This window comes from Rhincodon typus, chromosome 29, assembly GCF_021869965.1.
Source record: "Rhincodon typus isolate 14 chromosome 29, sRhiTyp1.1, whole genome shotgun sequence".
NCBI classification, from domain to species: Eukaryota; Metazoa; Chordata; class Chondrichthyes; order Orectolobiformes; family Rhincodontidae; genus Rhincodon; species Rhincodon typus.
The window spans coordinates 36,570,494-36,596,320 of NC_063360.1; the positions used below are offsets into that span (position 1 = coordinate 36,570,494).

Genomic DNA, 25,827 nt, shown 5'->3' on the forward strand with positions numbered 1-25,827 from the left:
AACATCTCACTGCAGGAAGAGAGTTGTAACCTCATCTAAAGCACAATGCGACATCAACTTCAACAGACTACAGGAAGTTAATGGTAACAAAGGTTTGCTGTGGAGACGTGACAGATTTGCGTATGGGGTAGTGCTGGGATCAGATCAATGCCCTTAAACTCTGACATTGAATTAAAAGCAAATGTCAGCCAGTGAGTGCTTTTTCTACCCCCAAATCTGTCTGCGCCCATCCCTCTGCCTCCAAATCGGGGCAACATTTTGCATCACACATTCAACCTTTGCCAACTACCATACAACCAGGTATGCGTGTATTGCATGCAAAACAAAACCTATCACTGTAGATACACGTGACAATAATAATTAAAATCAAAGTACAAACCTTCACTAACATCACAGACTCTGATCTAATGTTATGAAGAATACAAAGTAATGGAAACAATGCAACAGAGTGAAACATTCTGGTTTGACACCAGTGATGAGCTCAATCCCGGACATCGCACCTCAGTTAGAAAACAAGAGAAATCAGAGGGAGCCCAGATTAATGAGGCTAAGAGGTAAATTATGAGGACTGATTGTACAGACTAGGCTTTCACACCCTTGAGTTTAGGAGTTCTTAGAAGGGATCTAATTGAGGGGTTTATGATGATTAAAGGAGTTGATTAAGGTCCAGATAGGGAAGCTATTTCCTCTGGTGGAAGAAACCCAGAGCTGGGGAGCATTAACCCTGAAACAGCTGGCTCAGATGTGGAGGTTACATCAATTATTAATAATTCTTCATACAAAAGGAAATCTGCAAGTGGCCCTTCAAATAAGATCTGGGATCAACTGAAGGTTCCTAAACTGACACTGATCAATTTTACCTTGGCAACGGCAATTGAAGCTTATGGAATGAAGGGAACTCGATCGATCCATCATCTCATTGGATGGCAAAACAAACTTGATGAGCAGAAAGCCCTCTTCCTGTTACAAGAAACTTTGCTCGATGACATTTATTTATCCTAGTCACGCCTCCTTTCTCAGAGTATGGAATATGTTGACAAAAACAATAGCTTTCACTGCTCATCTCCCTTTGGACCAGAGCTTCCCAGATTTCTTCTCGCCATGACCCGCTGACACTTGAAAATTGTCAAGAATTGACAGCAGCAAGTTAGAACAGGAGCACAGCTGTTGTTACTTGGTCAGATCTCTATAGCAGTCATTACTGCTCAGATCTGGCGATCCCAGAATTGTAGCTCCGGGCCCCAACTTTCGGAAGTCCTACTCTAGAGTGTTTCTCTAGAGTGAGAAATTTCACCTTCCAGAAGCAACTGGTCTTCTAATTGAGTGCCTTGCTCAGTCAATTCAAAGGATTGGAATTTTGCACCTAAAGGAGTAAGTAAAGTGATTAACTTACTGAAGGAATAAGTAAATTGATTTACCAAAGGAAGAAGTAAAGACATTAACTTACTGAAGGAGAAAGTAAAAAGATCAACAACACAAAAGGACCTTTAGATCGAACTCTACACAATCAAGATGAAACATCCGCTGAAACAACAAATCCTGTCCCGACAACAATAGAAGCGCTAACCATCACCCGCTTTGCAAGACACTGGGAACAGATTAAAGTACAAGACTTGAGGAGGGGATTGGCGCATGACAGCAAATGTATATAACCTTTGAAATCATCTGTAATAGCTGAGAAGTTCGGTGAGGCCCCTTTGAGGTCCCTGCTTCTCCCAAAAGCTTTTGTTAATAATCTGTGTCTGACTCACTGTAGAATCGTACTTGGTAATATTTTACCGACAACAAATTGGCGTAGTCGGCAGGATTCTGTCTACGGTTTGGACAGTGTGGCCATGGCCCGGACACCGGGACAGGATACTCAACCCAAAGTTAAGTGAGTTGGACCACAGTAGTTTAATGATCTGTTGAGTGCGAATGTGAGACCGTCTGTCGTTTGAGTTAAGCAAAATCGGACATGGAGATACCCGTCTCTAACACGCAGCCTGAACCGGTTGTTAAGAGAGGATTCCCCCACGCGAAGGTCAGGACCCTAAAGGGGGCGTAGAGACTGGAGAAGAGGTACCTGGGATGTGATACTCAAACGCACAGTGCGAATGTGATGTGTGAAACCGCCAGGGAAAGTAGTAAATCGGAATACGGGGACTTGATCACTCCCACAATAGGTATTGCCGGACTCCGATAGGAACAACCCCGAGTGAGACACGGCCGGTGGGAAAACACGAACAGGACGTGGCCGGTGGGTTAAACGCAGTCGAGAGATCGGGGGAGATCGAACGATCCTCTACTAGACCTCCAAGCAAGTTGATCGGGAGCGCAGGAAGTTGCGCGTGGGCAATATAGCCTTTGGAACATTGTTAACATATAGAGTGATAAGATACGGTTTACGCCGTTTTAGTTTAAACATGTTTAAGATGATGTATGTGGTCGCGGTGTTCCGTATTGTCATGGTTGCAGGGGTGTCGGGATTAGAGGATAACTTGTTTTACAAGACCCACATACATCTACACGGTAATCGGACCGTGTGCTACCCACTTGCCCAGTCAGTTGAAGCGTTGTTTGTAGCCACCCCTGGGTGGACCCCCTTTGACCTATACACAGCAGGTACGTTAGACACACCCTGTGTGGGCCGATCCAGTACATATCAACGAGGTATACAAGGGAGGTGTGTAGAGCTGATAAACTCAAAGTCCCCCAATTGTGAAGGAACTCAGGGAAAGAACGGCACAATATGTTCAAACCCGCTAAGGTACCCGCTTTGCTTCTCAGGACAGGGATGAGGGTGCGCGTACGCTCTAGTCCCCAAGAACGCCTCCTGTGTGCAGATGCAGTGTTCCCGCCGGCATTGCCAAATGCACAGAGGCCTGTTTACGTGCACTTGTGATGAGCAACGATGTCTAAACGTAACTGCAGGTAAACAGTTTATTTGTGGACAGTGCAACCGGACCCATGTTAGTTCAGCCGCATGGACGTACCCATTTGATACCTACCAACTGGTGGGGTCAGGCGGAAACTCCAGCCAGCCAGGGAACTGGTGGTACAAACAGTTCATGCAGGAAAATGATCAGGAGGTCAAATGCTATCGAGCCAAGAAAGGCTGTGTGTTCCTCCTCAATGGGACCTTCACAACAGCCACACCAACCCTCCCAGTCCTCTTTGCAGTAGGGACAATAGGACCGCTTACCGTCCCGTGCCCCCAGAGAGGACACACCCGTAGGAAGATAGTGCCCCGAGCCATTAGCGAGAAATTCTGTGCAGACTGAGAGGACTCGGGAACACTGGGGTCTTCACTTGGCTACGGGTTCCTCGGGGCCCTGTCTCTGGGGAGAGCAGCGGGAGTCATTGGTGCCAAAAATAGGAACTACCTCATCTGTGGGCTGACCATCCTGGGAAATAGCACGGCAAGGGGGTTGGATGCTATAAACCGAGAGCTTGCCAAGTTACGACTATGCGCAGCAGACCCGGTATGCCGTCGATTACCAGTTAGCCCAGCAGGGCGGGGTGTGCACGATAGTAGGACACAAGTGTATAACACACGTTACGGATGAGTCCTATAACATCACCCAGGCCATTGACGATATCCGTAAATAGCTTGATGCCTTCAGGCAAGGCCCCGGGAAAGGGGACGGTTGGCTCGAGTGGTTCCTAGGTGGCTCTTGGGGGGGCGTACCTTCTGCATGCCTTAATTATATTGATTGTCATCATTGCTGCTTGCTGTGTTGTTATGGCTGTCTTTAATTCATGCTGTAAAACATTGACTGCCAGAATTATGACCAGACTGTTGTGCGCCCCTTGATGGGTGGCTCAGGGACATTCGAACAATGGCTGTAAGTGGTCCAGAGGCCATGAGTACTCATGGCTCTGACCACAAGTGGGGACTGAAGGAGTAAGTAAAGTGATTAACTTACTGAAGGAATAAGTAAATTGATTTACCAAAGGAAGAAGTAAAGACATTAACTTACTGAAGGAGAAAGTAAAGAGATCAACAACACAAAGGACCTTTAGATCGAACTCTACACAATCAAGATGAAACATCCGCTGAAACAACAAATCCTGTCCCGACAACAATAGAAGCGCTAACCATCACCCGCTTTGCAAGACACTGGGAACAGATTAAAGTACAAAACTTGAGGGGGGGGATTGGCGCATGACAGCAAATGTATATAACCTTTGAAATCATCTGTAATAGCTGAGAAGTTTGGTGAGGCCCCTTTGAGGTCCCTGCTTCTCCCAAAAGCTTTTGTTCATAAACTGTGTCTGACTCACTGTAGAATCGTACTTGGCAATATTTTACCGACAACACCAATCTACTAGATCTCACGATCACTTTTCCTTTCTTTCCTGTTGGAGGGAAAAAATGACAAGATTGATTGAATTCAGACTCTAATTTTGCCTTGGTGGGATTTAAAATAAACAACATAACTTGCATATTATGTTGAGTTCTCTGTGTTGATTTTGCACATTCTCCCCATGTCTGCATGGGTTTCTGGGTGCTCCAGCTTCCTCCCACAGTCCAAAGATGTGCAGGTTAGGTGGATTAGCCATGGGAAATGCAGGGCTACAACGACAGGGTAGGGGGATGGGTCTGGGGAAGATGCTCTGAGTGTCAGCGTGAACTCGATCAGCCGAATGGCTTGCTTCCATACTGTAGGGTTCTACGATTCTATACTTCAGAGCACTATTATCTAACAAAATTTGGCACCAAGCAGCGTAGAGAGATATTAGGCCTAATGATCAAACATTTGGTCAAAGGAGGTTTTAAAGAGTCCCAAACAGCTACAGAGACATTAAGAGTTTAGAGATTAGTGGACACTCACCAATGGTGGTGATAGAAACTGGTGACATGCAAGAGGAGGAGTGTAGAGATTTCAGAGGTTTGTAGACAGGATAAGGTTCCAGTGAAAGGGAGGAGAAACGCCATGGAAGATTTGAACAGAAGAATGAGAAATTTGAAATGGTAGTAATGGAGTGTGTACACAGGGCAATGAGGGATAAATGGCCCTTGAGAGAATGGTGATAGAAGGAGCAGACCTTTAGACAAACACAAGTTTAAAGCGAGTTCTAGTCAAAAAGGAGCGCATTCAAATAGGGAGGGTTTCAGCAACAGATGAGCCGAGGCAGGTCAGACAACAGAAATAGATGACCTCTACTCTAATATCAGAACTACAACTGTCTGATGCCAAGAATTTCATTTGACAGCTGTCACCTCTCAACAACAAAAGATCAGGTTGCGCATAATTTGGGAGAAGATGCTTTGGAGACGAGGGGTTACACAGTAGCTGAAACGACTGGTTAACATTTCAGGTACAACCAATCTCAATTCAAAACGTTAACTTGACTTGTCAACTCCCATGATGTAGTCAGGCACAATGTGAATGTCCAGCAGTTATTTTAGATTTCCAATATTGCCAGATTTCCTTTCCCATCACTGCCTTGGCAAATCACCTGTGGGACTGATTTTTGTCAAATCACATTCTTGCGATGTGACCATCATGGGCAAGGTTGGTAGTTGGTACCTGGTACCCGGTACCCATGCCCAGTAACTCAAGGTGGTGTGGTGAGCCACATTGGGTTGCTGTGGTCTGTATAGTCATAGCTGTAAAGAAAAGCTTCAAGATTTTGACTCATCGATAAAGGAGCAACTAACATACGTCCAATGCATGTGACCAGGAGGTGATGTTACACTTATCTAAGTGATGGAGGTCACAGGAGCTTCTTCCAGGAGGCACTGGCGAGTTACAACAATTCAACAGAGATTGTGTGCAAAAAGTGGATGGGGATAGACTTTAGGAAGAGTCCAGTGCATCTTGGTTACCATTGACCAGAAACTGAAAGGAACCAACCGTTTAAATACAGTGGCCACCAGAACAGGTCAAAGGCTAGGAATCCTGTGGTGAGTAACTCACCACCTGACTCCCCAAAGCCTATCCACCACCTACAAAGGCGCAAGTCAGGTGTGACGGAATACTCCACACTTTCCTGGATGAGTGCAGCTCCAACAACATGAAATAAGCTTGGCACCATCCAGAACAAAGCAGCCCACTTGATCGGTACCATATCCACAACCAACCATTCCTGCCACCACCAACACTTACTAGCAGTGTCCATCATGTACCATCCACAAGATGCACTGCAAATATTCAAAGATCTTTGAATAGTACTTTTCAAACCCGCAACCGCCCAGAAGGACAAGGGCAGCAGATAAATGGGAACGCCACACCCTGCAAGTTCCCCTCCAAGCCACCCACTATCCCGACTTGGAAATATATTGCTGCTCCTTCACGACTGCTGGGTCAAAATCCTGGAATTCCCTCCCTAAGGGCATTGTGGGTCTGCCTTCAGCACATGGACTGTAGCAGTTCAAAAAGGTAGCTTACCACCACCTTCTCAAGGGAGATTAGGGACAGGCTTACCAAGCCAGCGATGCCCATGCCCCATGAGTGAATAAAAATAAACCCTAAACTTTCCCACACTGTGGCCATGATCCCTTTGAGTGTGGCTTGGGGATGGGGTTAGGAAAGAGGCAGCCTGCAATGCTGCCTTAGAGCTCTCAACTGTAAGATTTTAGTTTGGACTCCTCACTTGGGATCATCCCGACCCCCGCTTTGTGAAACCCTATATCTAAGCACCAAGATTTAGCTGGGTTTATATAGGGGTGTGTCCTGTACTCCAATGCTCAACTGCAGTGTTTAAAATGGGCTTATTTACAAATAGAACTGGGATGTTTATTCAGAAGAGAAGCAGCTTTTGGCACTCAAGTCTGGCAGATGTAATCTGGACAACATTTTTATTAAAATGGATGAAAGCTATAAACAGATCAGTATATGCACCCAGAATAAAAATGGAAGGCTCAAAAACAGAAAACATGGGTTGGTGGGTGGTGGCGGCGGCGGCAGGGGGCAAGGGGAGGAGAAATTAATGTCACTATGCCTAACCTGCTGAACATTTTCTGCTTTTTCAGACTTAATTTCAGACTTCCAGCACCCTCAATAGTTCGCTTTAGTAAGATAAAGGACAGACGGGAATGATCTGCTATGCAATACACGGTAAGCAATCTAGCTGCAAAACAAGAGTCAGAGAGTAATACAGCATGGAAACAGACCTTTTGGTCCAACTTGCCTGCACCAACCAGACATCCCAATCTGACCTGGTCCCATTACCAGCATTTGGCCCATATCCCTCTAAACCCTTCCTATTCATATAACCATCCAGATACCTTTTAAATGTTGTAATTGTACCCACCTCTTACCACTTGCCTGGCACCTCGTTCCATACACGCGCTACCCTCCATGAAAAAGTTACCCCATAGATCCTTTTTAAATCTTACCCCCTTCACCTTAACCTATACCTTTTAATGTTGGACGACCCCACCCTAGGACAAAGACCTTGTCTATTTACCCTATCCATGCCCTTCATTATTTTATAAAGTTCTATAAAAGTCACCCCTCAGCCTCCAGTGCTCCAGGGTAAAAAGCTCCAGCCTATTCAGGCTCTTGCGTTAGCTCAAATCCTCCAAACCTGGCAACATCCTTGTAAATCTTTTCTCTCAAGTTTAATAATATCTCTCCTATCGAAAGGCCACCAGAATCACACATATTCTAAAAATGGCCTCACCAATGTCACATATAGCTGCAGCATGATGCCCCAGCACCTATACTCAATGTGCTGACTTACAAAGGAGTGTACCAAATGCCTTCTGCAACACCCTGTCTACTTGAGAAGTGAGTCTCTTCACAGCCACAACCTCTGGACAGTGAGTAAATGGAGAATACAATACAAATCTTTCTTATAGGAACATCATAGATCAAAAGATGCATGAACATTTCAGGCTAGAGTTCAATGACCAGCTTTATGAAACAAAAATGTTATGCATCTGCAAGACAGAGGAACACTAGTTGCTTATTTGAGTTAATACGTTTGTGAAAACAATAATTGATGTGAAACAGTAGCACATTCTGACTAAGGGAAGTGACTCTGCACTTTAGGTACCCTCTGAAGACTTCAAAATAAAATGCTCAGTACAAATTGAAATGTAGAAAGGACCAAAGGTTCCTGATTTCAGTCGCTGTTTCTATTATATTGAACAACACTTGGCTCTGTCAGTAAACATAGCTTGCAATAATGCAGTGAACTAAAGGAGAAGGGGGATGGAAAGAGATACACGGAGACATTGAGGGAGGTAATTCCAGCACATAGGGCCTTGGCAGCTGAACACAAGCTCATCAAGGCTGGAGTGATGAAAATTAGGAATGCAGAAGAGGCCAGAATTAGAGGAGCACAACAATCTCAGGGGGCTGTAGGCATGGAGAACAGTGCGGAGATAGAGAAGCAACAAAATTGTCTCAAACTCTGCACAAAGAATAGCAGACACCAAACAATATTGGAAAATACAAAACAAAAGGGTTGGACAGGGATCTAAACTCAGCTCTTGAAAGACTGATTTTGCTAATTGTTTTGTAATATTAAAAAATGCATTTGTATAGCAGCTTTCACAACCTTAAAGTCCCAAAGCACTGCGCAGCTAACTAGTTATGTTTGCAAAAAAAAAAAAAATAAGCATAGCTGCTGTTGTATTGTCAGAGATTTGGTTGTGGTTTTGCACACTGCAAGCCAACAAGTACAACTAAGTTAAATGACTAGAAATCTGTTAAAATCATAGTGATCAGGGAAAACAAAGTCACATAAACAAGTGAGATAACAAGGTGTAGAGCTGGATGAACACAGCAGGCCAAGCAGCATCAGAGGAGCAGGAAAGCTGACGTTTCGGGCCTAGGCCCTTCTTCAGAAAATGAACAATAATAACAAGTATTTGCCTGGTGGCACGAAATATACACCGTCTTTTTCTTTCAGTAATACTTTTAGTTGAAGCTTTTCATCTTGCATTCTCAACGGCAACACCTTGGCCAATCTGAGCTAACCAATCACACTTTATTCATGCAGCATAAATTGTTGCTCCCTTTTCAAATTTGACATTCTTGCATCTATCCTGATGAATGCAAGACAAAAAAACTCTGACAACAGAAATTGTTGTTTACATGGTAATTGTCGGGGGAAAAAAAAGTGTCTAATCTATTGTGACACCATTTGCGTTGAGTTGGCGGATACAATAAAAGCCTGAGACTGTGGTCATCCTCAGTTACCCAAGTGTATAGCATGTTGGTAGGGTTCTTCTGGTGCAGCAGTACTGACCCTCCTTCTGGGCGAGAAAGTCTGGGTTCAAGTCCCACCTGCTCCAGAGGTGTGTCACACTATGTTTGAACATTTTGATTCAAAGTACTTACACTTATGGTGTTAATTTACTGCTCTAATTTTCAGTAACTGCACGTTCAAGTCCCATCTGCACCGGAGGCGTGTTGTAACATGTCTGAACAGTTTGATTAGAAATAACGATCAAACAAGGTGTTTGAAGCAAAAAAAAACATTTGGCTGTTACCATGATTAATTCAGGAGCCAATTCTTCATGCTGCTGGAATTTTTGGACTCATCTGTAGATAATGACAGCACTTTTTAAATTATGTGATTCGTGTCACATATAAGATAGACATGTGAAAATTCTGTCAATGCTCAACAGAGGTTATTGTGACAGAATAAGTTGCTCCACATATTATTATCCATTGTGGAAACCAGGTTCAGGAAACACGTCAGGAAGGTATGATTCCTTTTCTGAACAACCTGCCCATAATGGATTAGCCAAATAGCACTTCACATCATTATGGAAATGCTACAGAACAGTCAAAGTTACGTGGAAAGTAAAGAAGTGACCATTCAACCTAATTGATATAGACTTAAGAGCCACCCCTCATCCTTATCCAGTTTCGTCACTCCAGAATTGCCTAGTAATGTTAGATAGTTTGCAAGATGAACCTAAGACACAACAAATCATCTATCCCTGCTGTTTGGCTGGCAGACAGAGCAGGCAGCTAATTAACTCATTAACACTCTGATCACACAATTGATACTGAAAGGACTTGTACTCAAACAACAAAGCATTCCTAAATGGGAGAAATAGAAGCTATTTTAAAACAAAATAGAACTTAGACACAGTAACACGAGTTGGATAATTAAACTCTCAAACTTGATCCACCAGCTTCAGTCTTGACAATCTTTCACTGTGGCACAGTGAGTAACACTCATACCCATAACTTCAGCCTACATTAAGTCTCAATCCAGAGGTATCCTCACACAATTCCAGCTCTCAGTCTCAGTGCAGTACTGAGTGAATACCGTCCTGTCAGAGGTGACAGCTTTTAAATGAGACATTAAAGTGTCTGCTCTCTGGGTTGGACATAGGAAAAAAAATACATGTTTGGAAGAGGAGATGGAAGTTTTCCCTCATATTCTGGCTCAATATTTAACCTTTGACCAACACAAAAAAAACACACCTTAATATTGTGGGATAACAAGGTGTAGAGCTGATGAACACAGCAGGCCAAGCAGCATCAGAGGAGCAGGAAGGCTGACGTTTCGGGTCTGGACCCTTATTGTGGGATCTTGCTGAGAACATATTGGCTGTTCCACTTCCTACATTAGATCAGCAACAACGCTTCAAAAGTACTTCACTGGCTTTAAAGTACTTCCAGATGTCTAGAGATTGTGAAAGATGCTATAAAAATACAAGTTCTTACATTTTTCACCTGCTTCATTTCACATGACAATTTCTTCAGTCATTGGGGGTGGGTGGGGGGGGTGGTGCGCAGGGCGCTGGTGCAGTCCAGGTCACAATCATTACCCACAACTGCTGTCATCTTCGCTCTGCATTGCCAACTGGAAGTGAAAAAGGCAGATGCAGTGTCCAATGATGGTAAGGCTTCTGTCCCCAAACTGAGTCAGCAATAACCTAAATCCTGATAAGCTGAAGAGTCACTGGACTCAAAGCATTAACTGTTTTCTCTCCAAAGATGCTGTCAGATCTGTTGAGTTTCCCAGTCGTCTATGTTGTTTGTTTGTTCCTGGTAGAATGATTCGGCATAAAGGACACAATGACAGCAAGGCATTCCTGCTCTGCGTTTGTGTGTTGGTCATGATGTCCTGGCTATAAAGTGTACAAAGTTCAAATCTTACAGTACAGCTAGTTTACATGGCAACACAGGAGATTTTGGCTACACTGATTCTGTCAACTTGATTTGAAATAGAACTTTGTAACTAAGTTACTTATTAAGTATTCATTTGAGACACATGAAAGATATACTGTTACATTCACCAGTTAGTTTTAGTTCAGCACACACTTAGCTTCACCACATCAGCAATTATATATTTTGCTCTAAACTCTATTAAGCAACACTGTACAGATTAGATGCAAATTATAAAAACAGCAGCTCACCAATGATGCCCTGCAATAGAGACATGTTGTGAGGTAAAACATACGTGTTTTCCTTTTGCTCAGTGATAAACAGGACACTGGTCACTTCAGTGACACCTCGATCACATCCAGGTCAGCACAATTAGGTGAAGTTCAAGCCCCTCCCCATGCCAGGTTCCACTTACATATCATCCATATACACTGACCTCCCTCGGATCCCAAGCAACAATTACTAGATTTTAAGATCCTCAGCCTTATTTCCAAATCACCCCACGATCTGGCAGCAGTAACCCCCATCGCCAGTGCTACATCCTACCAACTGAAATCTCAGTGCTCCTTCGATTCTGGTTTCTTGCACATCCTCAGTTTAAAATCTCTCCGGTATTGAAGGTGGGACAGTAGGTGCCCAGGCTCTAAGCTCTGGAATTCCCACCTCTCCACCTCACCGTCTTCCTTTCAGACCTTCCATAAAACTTACCTGTTTGACCAAGTTTTTGGTGATTCATCCAAATATCCCTATGTAGTTCCGGGTCAAATTTTGTTTCCTGTGAAATGCCCTGGGACAGGTTTACTGTATTAACTGCACTATAAAATTCTAAGATGTTGTTGATCCATCTCAACTGAAGAATGTATCAAGTCAAATTGGAGACTGGGAAGTGGAAAGTTTGTGACAGTCCTTCATTGTTTCATGAGTGACACCGTCAACGAGGGCCATCTCCAGGATAGCTGTTGCTGCTCTCCTCCCTTGCTCACTCTCTCAATCCACCTCTTGAGACAAACATTCATCAGGCAAGAATCAAGAACAATGTGGGAGACAGACTAATGTGAAGATATTTTAAAATCAACTTGATCAGACCTCATGGCGGCAGCACAGTGGTTAGCACTGCTGCCTCACAGCGCCAGAGACCCGGGTTCGATTCCAGGCTTGGGCAACTATTTGTGTGGAGTTTGCAAATTCTCCCCGTGTCTGCATGGGTTTCCTCCGGGTGCTCCAGTTTCCTCCCACAGTCCAAAGATGTGCGGGCTAGGTGGCTTGGCCACGCTAAATTGCCTGGCGTCTAGGGTGAGAAATGCAGGGATAGGGTTGGGGGTGAGTCTGTGTGGACTTGATGGGCTGAACGGCCTGCTTCAACGCTGTAGAGATTCTGTGGTCACAGCTCAGAAGTAGGGACATTACCACTGCACAAGCGCCCCTAAGTAACCCAGAATTCCACTGGTACGTTAACGATATCTGAGCTGGCAATTTAATCAACCTGTTCAGAGATAATATCACACACTTCTGGAGCTGGTGCAAAATGAAATCAGGTACCTTGGCTCAGAGATAGGCACATTGCCACTGCACCACAAGAGCCCCACATCAAGGTAATTTTCTTTCATTTAACCTATTTTTTCAAATCAACCCACTCAGACATTATTACACCTTTCTGGAGCAGGTGGGATTTGACCCTGGACTTCCAGGTCCAGGGGTAGGGACACAACTACAACACCACAACATCCCTACACCGAGGTGAATACATAAAATCTAAACAGAAAACAGCTGTAACCAAATCAATTAGCGGAACAGAGACCAGGGCATGAATGAACTCCTCTTGTTCTGAGTGCCAATGCTGCTAAATGGCGATCCCTGGCATCCTCAAAGCATTCACTCCAGCAGATGGATTGCGATTACAAGCAGCATGCCTGACTGATTCCCTTATGCTTGGTTCATGGGTTCTTAAATTAAAACACCAAACCTCCAGCTACGCAGCCACATAGAGGATATAGCAAAGGGCTTTTGGTCTGTACAGCTCAGCATTTCATAGGGTAATGCATTTCCTCACTGAGCCAAAAGGTTTGGGGAGGGGTGTCTTTTTATTTATGGGCTCTCAATGGTTAGTGAACTATCTGTTCACTTTCTTTTTAGATCAGACTTCAGCAAAACAAATCTAAAGTCGATCCTCCCCCCCCTGAGAGAATACTGTACCGCTCGAGGTTCTGTCTTCTGAATTAGTTGCTAAACTGAGATTCCATACACCCTCCAAGGTGGATATAAGAGTTCCCATAACAGGAGAGCATCAGAATTCTCCAAAGATGTTCTGACTAATATTTGTCTCTTAACTGTCAGAAATAGTTTTTATGGATTACCTGGTCATTATAGAACATAGAACATAGAACATTACAGCGCAGTACAGGCCCTTCGGCCCTCGATGTTGCGCCGACCTGTGAAACCAATCTGAAGCCCATCTAACCTAAACTATTTCATTATCATCCATATGTTTATCCAATGACCATTTAAATGCCCTTAAAGTGGGTGAGTCTACTATTTTTGCAGGCAGGGCGTTCCACACCCTTACTACTCTCTGAGTAAAGAACCTACCTCTGACATCTGTCCTATATCTATCACCCCTCAATTTAAAGCTATGTCCCCTCGTGCTAGCCATCACCATCCGAGGAAAAAGGCTCCCACTGTCCACCCTATCTAATCCTCTGATCATCTTGTAGTATCATATTGATATTTACAGCAGCTTGTTGTGCATGGTCTGCCACATTATTTAAGTGCAGTCTCTAACTTTGTAGATAAAGTACTTCATTGGTTGTAAAGCATTTCAGGTCATCCTGAGGTAAAAAAAAAGCACTATATAAAACCTGAAGAAGGGTCCAGACCCGAAACGTCAGCTTTCCTGCTCCTCTGATGCTGCTTGGCCTGCTGTGTTCATCCAGCTCTACACCTTGTTATCTCGGATTCTCCAGCATCAGCAGTTCCTACTATCACTATACAAATCCATTGTTTTATAACTGTTAGGAGGCTGTATCAAGACGTTGCCAGAAATCCCTGTCTTTTCCATAAAGGTTCTCATAAGTTATTGAGAAAAGAAATAATGGCAGTGCTAATAACATGCATTATATAAATATTGTCTCCCTTTCACTTATCAGATTTCTTCTTCTCCAATCTCCCATTGGTCTCTTTCAAAATAGCACAAAACGTGTGGAAAGTGAAATCAAACACTCCAAACATCTCACGACTCAAAAGATTTTCAGTTTCAGTGTAAGCACTGAACTTGACAATCCCTGTCATTATTTAGAGGTAATTTTAAAAGAAAAATTCTGGACACTATTTCTGATCTCTAAGTTCAAGCTTCATAAGCACTAACCTGTTTTGTCTGTCTGACTGCTTCCTTGCCCCATCCACATGCTACTATCTCTAACTGGTTAAAGACCCTAGCTATTTGCAGTCAGGCAAGTCGTCACAACACTCTCAAGTCATGTCACTGTTTCTGCAGACACTCAACAATCCCAAGCCTTTCATGCATGGTCTCCTCTGCTGAATTTTACTGTCTGGCCCAGTCTCTGCCCCTGTCTGACCAACTCCCTTGTCCCTTTCTTTGTCTAGTACAGCTCTGGAGAGTTAGTATAATGGCTCCCCAACCGTGCCTAACACATCAAAAAAAAAGACACTGAAACAGTCCTTTTCTCTGTCTTGCCCCTATGTGTTTTCTTAAATGTCTGGGTCCCTTTCAAATTAGCCCAAATCAGATGATATACATAAATCTACAAAAATAGGAAATGACAATTTACAGCACGCATACATCACTTTCAAACTTAACTACTGTTGACAAAAATTGCAAACGGTTTAATTAGTAACAACACCATTTTCTCTCACTCGCTTATCAACAGGTGTATATACTTCAAAGGACTCTTACTTCTAAGAAGTTATGCTGAACTAAACTTTGCTCAGGCAGGCAACAATACTTCAAAAGGAAACACTGTGAAGTTCGCAAAAAAACGACAGATAAACATAAAGGCAATCCTGTCAAAGACTCGACAGTAAAGCGGCCATAGGAAAAGATCGTGAAGGGAGGAGAGGGAAGGGATGGGGTTGGGAGTGATGACAATGTGAGCAGCAGATACTAGGCTAAGGTGTATCCAGAGCCCAGCGACTGCAACAAAGTGCAGGAGATACAAAGTAACACCAGTCTCAATCTCACTTACCTGTAACCACCACCGTCCTGTTGCTGTTCCTCTCCATCTCCTCCAGCTGAACACAGCCTTTCTTCTCTCTTCCCTGCCCCTGCCCCTGCCCCTGCCCCTGCCTTTCCCTCTTTCCCTCTATCCTCTATCCTCACCCCCTCCCACCTTCCTCCCCTCACACACACACTCAATCTCTTCCAGACACTGACCAACTGACTGGACCCACCTTTACGTCACCCCGTCACGCACGTACGCTGGGGCATTGCGTCAGCGCGCAGGCAGGTTGACGTCACCGGGTCACGCCCACCTCGCTGTAACCTTTCCCCGGGGCGCGGGAAAGGCCGTAGCACGTGTCCTCAGGCTACCCTGAGCAGAGGTACTTTCTGATCAACCCGTTCAATCTTTGGAGCAGGGTTCCAATTGAATCAAGGCCTCCTGGTTCAGAGGTAGAAACACTACCACTGTTCCATAAGAGCCTCTTAAAATCTCTGGAGCAGACGGGATTTGAACCCAGGTCTCCTGGTCCAGAGGTAGTAGCACTATCGCATCACAAGAACCCTGTACCATTGCCTGACTGTTACAGTTTCCACACTCACTGGGCATACAGCCTTGCCTCTAAATCATCAGGTGGATTTGAGTCATTTATTCCCAATAAAATTCACAAGTGTCCCTAACCTCTCTGTTTCAGGCCGTATGATGAAGGAGCAGAAGTTGGCCATTCAGTCCAGAAAGTCTGCTCTTGTCATTCAATGAGATCATAGCTGATCTGATATTCCTCAACTCCACTTTCCTGCTTTTTCCCATAATCCTTGATTTTCTTACTGATTAAACATCTGTAAATCTCAGCCTTAAATAGACGTAATGACCCAGTCTCAACACCAGTCGGCAGGAAAGAATTTCACAGATTCACTACCTTCTGAGAGAAGAAAATCCTCCTCATCTCTGTCCTAAATGAGCAATCCTTTATTCTGATATTATGCCCACTCATCCTAGGCTGTTGCACAATGGAAAACAAACTCTCCACATCAACCCTTTCAAGCCCTGGAAGAGTCTCATATATTTCAATAATTTCTGATTTTGTCTCAACTCTGAGTAGAAGCCCAACCCACTCAAACTCTCCGCCTAACAAAATCCCCCCATATCTGGGTCAACCTTGTGAACCCTGATTACAGATTTCTGTAATCAATCTGTTCAGAGATGTTATGACACACCTATGGAGCATGTGGGGCTTGAACCTGGGATTCCTAGTCCAGCGGTGGCAACACTACCACTGCAGGACAAGAGACCTCAAAAAGTGTGACCCACTGAACCACAGTTGACACCTTAAATTAGGATTATGCAATGAGGTTACAAAAGCCACAAAAGAAGTTATTTGTCTCCATGTGGACAATGCACTCAAGTCTGTCTGCAACCCAGCAGTCATGGAATGCCTCAAGTGGACCTGTTTAAATGGGATCCCCAGGAAACAGACGTAACAGAACAGGACAGGCTGCCATCCGAAACAAGCTCTGCTGACCTTCATAATGTACTTACTGTTCTTATAGCCTCTGATTGTACAGAAGGATAAAAAATCCATCAATGTCAGAATAGGATGAATTTGCAATAATATGAATTAGGACTTTAGGAGGGAAGTGTCTTGCAGCAAATTAAGTAGTTTAGAAATGTGTGATCAGTGCTACAATAGGGGCAGACAATTTGTGCATGGTATGATCCCAGAAACTGCAAAGAGGTAATTTGGTTATTCTTTTTGTGCCATTGGTTAAGGGATAAATAGTATCCTAGGGAGAATTCTTTGAATATTTTATATTTGCTTAAGAAAGGAGACAAACTATGAGTTAACACTTCATTTGAAAGATTAAACCTCCGAGGGCAACATGCCCTCGGTACTTATCCAGAAGCAACAATGGAGACTATGGGTTTTTGTCAGTGGAGTGGGACTGAAGTCTAAAGGATTGATAAGAACAGTAGACCTTATTTTCTTGGACTTTAATAAAGCTTTTGACAAGGTTCCACATGGTAGACTAGTTAGTAAAATTAGATCATGTGATTCAGAGTGAGCTTGCCTATAATATAAAATTGGTTTTGACGGTAGGAGACAGAGGGTGGTGGTGGACAATTGATTTTTATACTGCAGGCCTGTGACCAGCAGTGTTCCATAGGGATCGGTACTGGATCCACTTTTGTTTGTCATTTGTATAAACTATTTGTAGGAGATATTAGGAGATAAGGTTAGTAAGTTTGCAGATGACACCAAAATTGGTGGTATAGTGGACAGTGAAGAAGGTTAACTAAGATTACAAAGAGATCTTGATCAATTGGGTCAAAAGGCTGAGGAGTGGCAGATGGAGTTTAATTTGGATAAATGCAAGGTATTGCATTTTTGTAAAACAAACAAGGGCAGGACTCATACAGTTAATGGTAGGGCCCTGGGTAGTGCTGTAGAACAGAAAGACCTAGGGGTTCAAGCGTATTATTTCTCTGACATTTACATCACAGGTCAACAGGGTGGTTAAGAAGGCATTTAGCACACTTGCCTTCATTGCTCAGACCTTTGAGTATAGGAGTTGGGATGTATATTGAGGTTGTACAGGATGTTGGTGAGGCCTATTCTGGAGTACTGTGTGCAGTTCTGGTTACTCTGCTGTAGGAAGGATATTATTAAAGTGGATATGGTTCAGAAAAGATTTACCAGGATGTTGGGATAGTCAACATGGCTTTGTGCGTCGGAAATTGTGTCTCACTGACTTGATTAAGATTTTTGAAGAAGTAACAAAGAGGATTGTTGAGGGCAGAGCAGTGGAGGTGATCTGTATAGACTTCAGTAAGATGTTTGACAAGGTCCCTCAGGGTAGACTGGTTAGCAAGGTTAAATCACATGGAATACAGGGAGAACTAGTTATTTGGATACAGAACTGGCTCGAGGTTGGAAGACAGAGGGTGGTGGTGGAGGGTTGCTTTTCAGACTAGAGGCCTGTGACCAGCGATGTGCCACAAAGGTCGGGGCTGGGTTCACTGCTTTTTGTCATTTATATAAATGATTTGAATGTGAACATAGGAGGGATGGTTAGTAAGTTTACAGATGACTTGGAGATTTTGTGGACAGTGAAGAAGGTTGCCTCAAAGAACAATGGGATCTCAATCAGATGGGCCAATGAGCTGAGGAGTGGCAGATGGAGTTTGATTTAGATAAATGTGAGGTGCTGCATTTTGGAAAGGCAAATCGGGGCAGGACTTATACACTTAATGGTGAGGTCCTGAGGAGTGTTGCTGAACAGAGAGACCTTGGAATGCAGGTTCATATTTCCTTGAAAGTGGGGTCCCAGGTATATAGGATAGTGAAGAAGGCATTTATGCTTGCTTTTATTGGTCAGTGCATTGAGTATAGCAGTTGGGAGGTGACGTTGTGGCTATAGAGGACATTGGTTAGGCCACTTTTGGAATAATGTGTTCAGTTCTGGTCTCCCTTCTATAGAAAGGATGTTGTGAAGCTTGGAAGGATTCAGAAAAGATTTACAAGGATGTTGGAGGGGTTGAGCTAAACAGAGAGGCTGAATAGGTTGTAGCTATTTTCCCTGGAACATCGGAGGCTGAGGGGTGACCTTATAGAGGTTTATAAAATCATGAGGGGCATGGATAGGGTAAATAGACAAGTTCTTTTCCTGGATTAGGGGAGTCCAAAACTGGAGGGCATAGGTTTAAGGTGAGAGTGGAAAGTTTTAACAGCGACCTAAGTGCCAACCTTTTCATGCAGATGGTGGTGCATGTATGGAATGAGCTGCCAGAGGAAGTGGTAGAGGCTGGTACAATTACAACATTTAAAAGGCATGTGGATGGATATCTGAATAGTAAGGGTTTAGAGGGATATGGGCCAAATGCTGGCAATTGGGACTAGGTTAATTTGGGAGATCTGGTCAGCATAAATGAGTTGGACTGAAGGGTCTGTTTCCATGCTGTATATCTCTATGAGTCTATGATTTGAAATCTATCTATGTCTTTTTTAAATATATTCAGTGACTTGTGCTCAAGAATTCCACAGAGCCACCACCCTCTGACAGATTTCTCTTCATCTCAGTCTGAAATGACCTAACACATATCTTGAGGCCATGACCCTGCGTACTGAACCCCCTGACTAGTGGAACAGCGTCCATGCATTTAGCCCCAGCAGAATTTTCTAGTTTCTGTGAGAACCCTTCTCATTCTTATAAACTCCAGTGAATACAGTCCTAGCCCACCCAATCCTTATATGACAAAATTGCCACCTAGGAAAAGCTGGTGACCCTTGGCTGATTTCCATCTATAGAAAGGATATCTTTTCTTAGGTAAGGTGACAAAAACTGCTGATAGCAGTGGTCTCACTGAGGCCGTGTACAGCTTCAGCAAGACATCTTTCCTCCTGAATGCAAATTCCCCTGCGGTGAAGGCCAATGGGGCGTTTTCACATTTCCCCCTGTTCTCTAACATCAGTAAACTTGAAAATATTGTACTTGATTTCTTCATCTAAACCTTGATATATATTGTGAATGGCTAGAGCCCAAGCACAGATTCCTGTGGTCCCTCACTTGTCACTGCCTTCAATTTCAAAAAAGACTAATTTATTCCTATTCCCTGTTTCCAGTCTGCTAACCAGTTCTCAATCTATGCCAGTATTTTACCATCAATTCCATGTGCTTTGTTTTGGCACAACAACTGCTTGTGTGGACCTTTATCAAAAACTTTCCAAAAATCCAAATATACCACATCCACTGCTTCTCCCTTATTGATTCTACTAGTTACTTTCTCAAAAACCTCCTGTAGCCTTGTCTTTCATAAATCCATGTTGACTTTGTGCAATCCCATTAGTATTTTCTAAGTACCCTGCTAGTACATCCTTTGTAATATATTTTAGCATTTTTCCGACTACTGATGTTAGGCCAACCTGTCTGTAATTCCTGCTTTTCTGCTTCCCTCCTTTGTTAAAGAGCAGTATCATATTTTTTCCAAACTAACAGGACTGTTTAGAATCCATGGAATTATGATGATGACAAGCAGTACATTCACTGTGGCCACCTCCTTTAGTAAACAGGGGTGTAGATTATCAGGCTTTGGGGATTTATCAGCTTTCAGTCCCATTAATTTTTCTAACACTTATGCCCTACTAAGATTAATTCCTTCAATTCCTCCTTCCCAAAGGACTCTTGCTTCCCTTGTACTTCAGGGAAGTTATCTGTGTTCTCTCCTGTGATGACAGGTAGTTCTCTAACTGCACTGATATTTCCTTGTTCTCTGCAATCAGTCCTCTCATTTCAAATATTAAGGGGCTAACATTTGTCTTCAGAAGTCTTTTTTTCTTTTTACAGACTTATAGAAGATCTTACTTGTATGGTCCTTACAAGTTTACACTCGCACTCTATTTTTCTCAACTTAGTCAAACTCTTAGTTCTCCTTTGCTGAGTCCTAAACTGCTCCCAGTCCTAAGACTTGCTGCGATTTTCACGTACCTTTACGTGACTCTTCTTTGGATCCACTAATATCCTTAATTTCTTTTGTTAACCATGATTGGGCAACTTTTCCTGACTTGTTCTTTCCCCAAAATGAATGTGTGACAGCTGCAATGCATGCATTAATTCTTTAAGTATTAACCATTGCCTATATACTGTCATGTCTTTTCATGAAGTTACCCACCTATCACAGCCAATTCACCATTCTTACCTTCATAGTTTCGTCTTGTTAATTTAGGACCCTAGCTTTGGATTGAACTATTGCACTTTTAATCATGGTCACCTTTTCCTAAAGGACCTTTCAAAACAAGATGAATAATGAACTCTCATTGCACAAATTCAAATCTTGGATAGGCTTCCCTGAGTTGGTTCCTCAAATAGTGAAACATGGTCTAATAAAACATCTTGTACACACTCCAGGATTTCAACCACTGCAACATTATTGCTTTACTGCTGTTTGCATAGTCTATATATAGATTAAAATCACTCATGATGACTGTAGTACTTTTGTTTCATATATCTGAACATTCCCATTTAATGCCATCCCCTCCTTCAACATTATTATCATTTTGAGGCCTATAGGGAACAGCCATTGATGTCTCATTCCCCTTGTTATTTCTGAATTTTACCCAGATCAATTCTGCATGCAGATTTCATGCATAAGTATCATTTCTAACTTTTGCACTGATTTTATCTTTCACTAACAACACTACCCTACCTCTTTTTACATTTTGCTTGTTCTTCCTAAAGATTGAACACTCTTGAATGTTCAGTTCTGAGCCTTGGCCTGTAGCCATGTCTCTGTAATAGGAATCATATCATAACCATTTACAACTATTTGTGCTGTTAATTCATTTACCTTATTGCAAATACTCTGTGCATACAAATATAGTATCTTTAGATTTGTCCTTTTAACTCTTTACACATTTTTTTGATCTCCAGATCTATTTATGTCTAGATCTTCTTTTCTCTGCCTTCCACTTTGTTATCTTTAATTTCTAGCTCTGTTTCCCTCATTCCAGTCTCTCTGCTCCAGTTCCTGTCTGCCTGTCACTCAAGTGGAAACCGTCCTCACTGTAGTAGCGAATGTTCCTGCAAGGATATTGTACCTGGACCTGCTGGATGCAACCTGTTCACGTCATTGGTCCAGTTGCATGCCCAGAAACTAAAATCCTCCATCCCTGACCATCCCTCTAGTCACACAAGTTGGGTAGGTTGAGCTTGTACTCACTGGAGGTTTGCAGAATGAAAGGCAAGCTAATTGAAATAAACCAGAGACAAATATTCAAAGGTCTTGACAAGGTAGATGTGGAAAGGTTGTTTCCGCTTGTGGGAGAGGCTAGGACCAGAGGATATAATCTCAGAACAAGGGGTTGCACGTTTAAGACAGAGATGAGGAAATTTTATTTTTCTCTCAGAGGGTAGTGAATCTGAGAAATTTCTTACCACAGAAAGCTGTCGAGGCTGGGGTTATTAAGTATATGCAAGGCTGAGATAGATTTTTAATCAGTAAGTGGAACTGAAGGTTGTGAGGAAAAGGCAGGAAAGTAAAGTTGAAAATTATCAGATCGGCTATGATCTCATTGAATGGCAGACCAGACTTGAGGGACTGAATGGCCTTTTTCTGCTACTATGTCTTCCGGTCACTGTATGAACTGTGGATGGGTGTTTAGATTCTAAGTAGTTGTTTATGGATTATATTTCACAATCAGCAGCCTTTTGTTTTGAGTGAAGTGAGCAGCCAGTGCCATATTCACAGAGAGAGCCCGAACCACATCACTGTCCTGTGTCAGTGGTGGATCAACTGATTGCATTCTTGCCTCAAAACGTCAAAGTTTCGGGCTCAAGTGCCACTGAAACCCAACAGTTGAGACAGACGCTCTGGGACAGTACTAAAGGAACACTGCACTATCACAGCTGCTGTCTTTTAGGGATAAGATGTTCAATGAGGACCTCATCTTCCTGAAGAGGCAGAAAGTAAAATGTCCTGCAGACTATGGTATTTTGAAGAAGAGCAAAGCAGTTCTCCATGGTATCTTGACCACAGAATTGTTACAGGAGGCCATTTGTTTGTTCCAGCTTTGCAAATGAGCATCTCACTTAGTGCCAATCTTCTGCCATTTACCATAACCCTATGGTTATGAATGTTTTCCCTGACAAAGAGCAGACTCTCTCTGGTCACTATCATATGGCTGTTTGTGGGAGCTTGCTGTACATAGGGTAGCTGTCATGTTTCTTACTCACAGTGACCACATTTCAAAAAGTACTTCACTTTCTTTAGGATGCTTTGAGACATCTCACAGTCATGAAAATCTCCACACAAATGCAAATCTTTATTTTCACATTTAGCGGAGGAGAAGAGGTTCTTTATTATCCGTTGGATGAGGGTGTCGCTGGATAGGCTGGCATTAATGGCCCATCCCTGATTGCTTAGGGCAGATGAGAGTCAACCACATTGCCGTGGGTCTGGAGTCACATGTAGTCCAGACCAAGTAAGGACGGCAGTTTCCTTCCCTAAAGGACATTAGTGAATCAAATGAGTTCTCTAACAATTGACATTGGACTCATAGTCATATTCAGACTCTTAATTCCAATATCTGCTGTGGCAGTATTTGAACCCAGGTCCCCAGAACATTACCTGGATCTCTGGATGAACCAGCAATAACACCAGTAGGCCATTGTCTCCCCTAAATGTTACACATTTTGTTAGTTTAAAACTGAAGAGGGTGTTTGAGTGAATAGCATTTCAGAAACAGAGATGTCACCCACTCAGTTTACAAAGTTTCCAGCAAGAAACAGAATATTCAGCCCAAATGGTTCCTGCTCTCCATCCATTTCCTCCCACCCCCTTCATCCATATGCCACAAACCTCTTCCATATTGTGCTGTAGGGAGCAGTAAGTTTATTTTTGGGTCGCAACTGCTGCTTGGGGCTTGCATATTAGTAGCCAGTTTCATCAACATTAAGAATTTTAATACAATATAAAAGTGTTAGTTTTTTTGCCATGTGTTGCACTCTACAATTGATGAAATCAGAGCACCTTCTTTCTATGATGTAAAAGATGTCCTGTAGGAAACAAAGCCTCTGTGAATGCATCAATAATTACAGAGAGTCAGAGAATCTCCACAATGCAGAAAGAGGTCATTTGGCCCATCAAGTCTGCATAGACCCACCCACATGACTCCATACTTCCATGGCTAATCCACTTAGCCTGCACACCCTGGTCACTATGGGGCAATTTAGCCTGGCCAATCCACTAATCTGCACATCTTTGGACTGTGGGAGGAAACTGGAACAGCCAGAGGAAAGCCATGCAAGACATAGGGAGAATGTGCAAATTCCATACAGATGGTCACCCAATCATCCAAGACTGGATTCCTGGCACTGTGAGGCAGCAGTGCTAACCACTGAGCCGCTGTACCACTCATAATGTGAGGGTTCTGCAATTTATAAGGATTTACAGGGAATCCCTGGAACTGAGTCAATATTTATAGGGAATCCCTGGGAATGTGCCAATAATTACAGGGAATCCCTGTGAATGTTTTAATATTTATCGGGAGTCCTTGGGAAAGTGTCAATGTTGACAGGGAGATGTTGACAATGTTTCAATAATTACAGGGGAACCTTGGGAATATGTTAATTTTTAGGGAGTCACTGGGATGTGCCAATATTTATAGGGAATCCTTGGGAATGTATCAAAAATTACTGGGAATCCCTGGGAATGTGTCAATATTTATAGGGAGTCCTTGGGAATGTATCAATAATTACAGGGATTCCTTGGGAATGTGTCAATATTTACAGGGAGTCCCGAGGAGCACACCAGTACTGCAATGAAATCCCTTGAGTGCAAAGAGGAAGTTCTTTAGTGTGTGTGTGTGTGTGTGTGTCTGTCTGTGTCTGTGTTTGTGTGGGTGTGTCTGTGTGTGTGTGTGTCTGTCTGTCTGTCTGTGTGTGTGTGTGTCTGTGTATTCTATACACCCTCTGGTGGATAATTGCAGGATGACATTGACAGTGCTCCAGAAAGAGAGAAGAAAACAGAGTGGGAGAAAACCAACTTGTCCAATAAATCTCTTCTACCATTCAGTAAGATTGTGGCTATTCTTTGACCTCAATTCCATTTTCTTGACTGAATCTTGGTTTCTTATAAATGGTCCCCGACTCAGGCTCTAACATACCCAATGACGGATTACTACCCAACAGTGGAGATTCAAATCCCACACCAGCTGAGGTCAGCATGAAGGACTCTCCTTTTCAACCTCTCCCCTCAGCTGAGGCATGGTGACCCTCAGGTTAAACCACCAACAGCCATTTCTCCCGATCTGGTGAGAGAGCAGCCCTGTTGCATGTAACCTAAATTTGCTGATCAGTCCCTAATGTCACACATTTATCCGTAGCTACCAATATAACACACCAGCAGCAAGAGCCAATCAGGCAGCCCAGTTGGTTATTCCATGTATTTTGCACTACTGTATAGTGTGGAATAATAGGTGAGGTTTATTTCCACAATAAACACGCAGATGTTGTAGCAGCGGCTGAGTTATAGAATCCTGGAATCATTGAAACCCGACAGTGCAGAGACAATTCGGCACATTGAGTGTGCACCGACAATCCGATGAGCTTCCGCACCAAGTCCACATGCTTCCGCATTTACCATGGCCTATGCCCGAGCCTGAAAATCGCTGCACACTATGGGCAATTCAACATGGCCAATCCATCTAACCTACGCATCTTGGGACTTTCGGAGGAAACCGGGGAAATCAACAATTAGCAGTAGTTAGTTAGAGAGTTAGTAGTTAGAGAATCAGTGTGTATGTGGATCCCGTACCCCAGTGAGAGCCAGTGTGTGTGTGTGTGGGACTGTACCCCAGTGAGAGTCAGTGTGTGTGTGGAGCCCTGTACCCCAATGAGAGTCAGTGTGTGTGTGGGACCCCGTACCCCAGTGAGAGTCAGTGTGTGTGTGTGTGGGACTGTACCCCAGTGAGAGTCAGTGTGTGTGGGACTGTACCCCAGTGAGAGTCAGTGTGTGTGTGTGGGACCCCGTACCCCAGTGAGAGTCAGTGTGTGTGTGGGACCCCGTACCGCAGTGAGAGTCAGTGTGTGTGT

The 25,827-nt window shown here is 43.4% G+C and overlaps 1 protein-coding gene across 3 annotated transcripts in view; it reads right to left on the bottom strand.

The window, feature by feature from the left end:
* Window positions 1-15,448, bottom strand: part of pgpep1 (pyroglutamyl-peptidase I) — a 58,063-nt gene extending 42,615 nt beyond the window's left edge. For 2 of the 3 annotated variants that reach the window (XM_048614116.1, XM_020536423.2), the window contains exon 1: window positions 15,269-15,448. In XM_048614116.1, the coding sequence (XP_048470073.1) occupies window positions 15,269-15,305 (37 nt within the window). In that variant the 5' untranslated portion in view covers window positions 15,306-15,448. The remainder of the gene's footprint in view (window positions 1-15,268) is intronic. The other variant, XM_048614117.1, reaches the window with a different exon arrangement.
* Window positions 15,449-25,827: the final 10,379 nt, after the last annotated feature.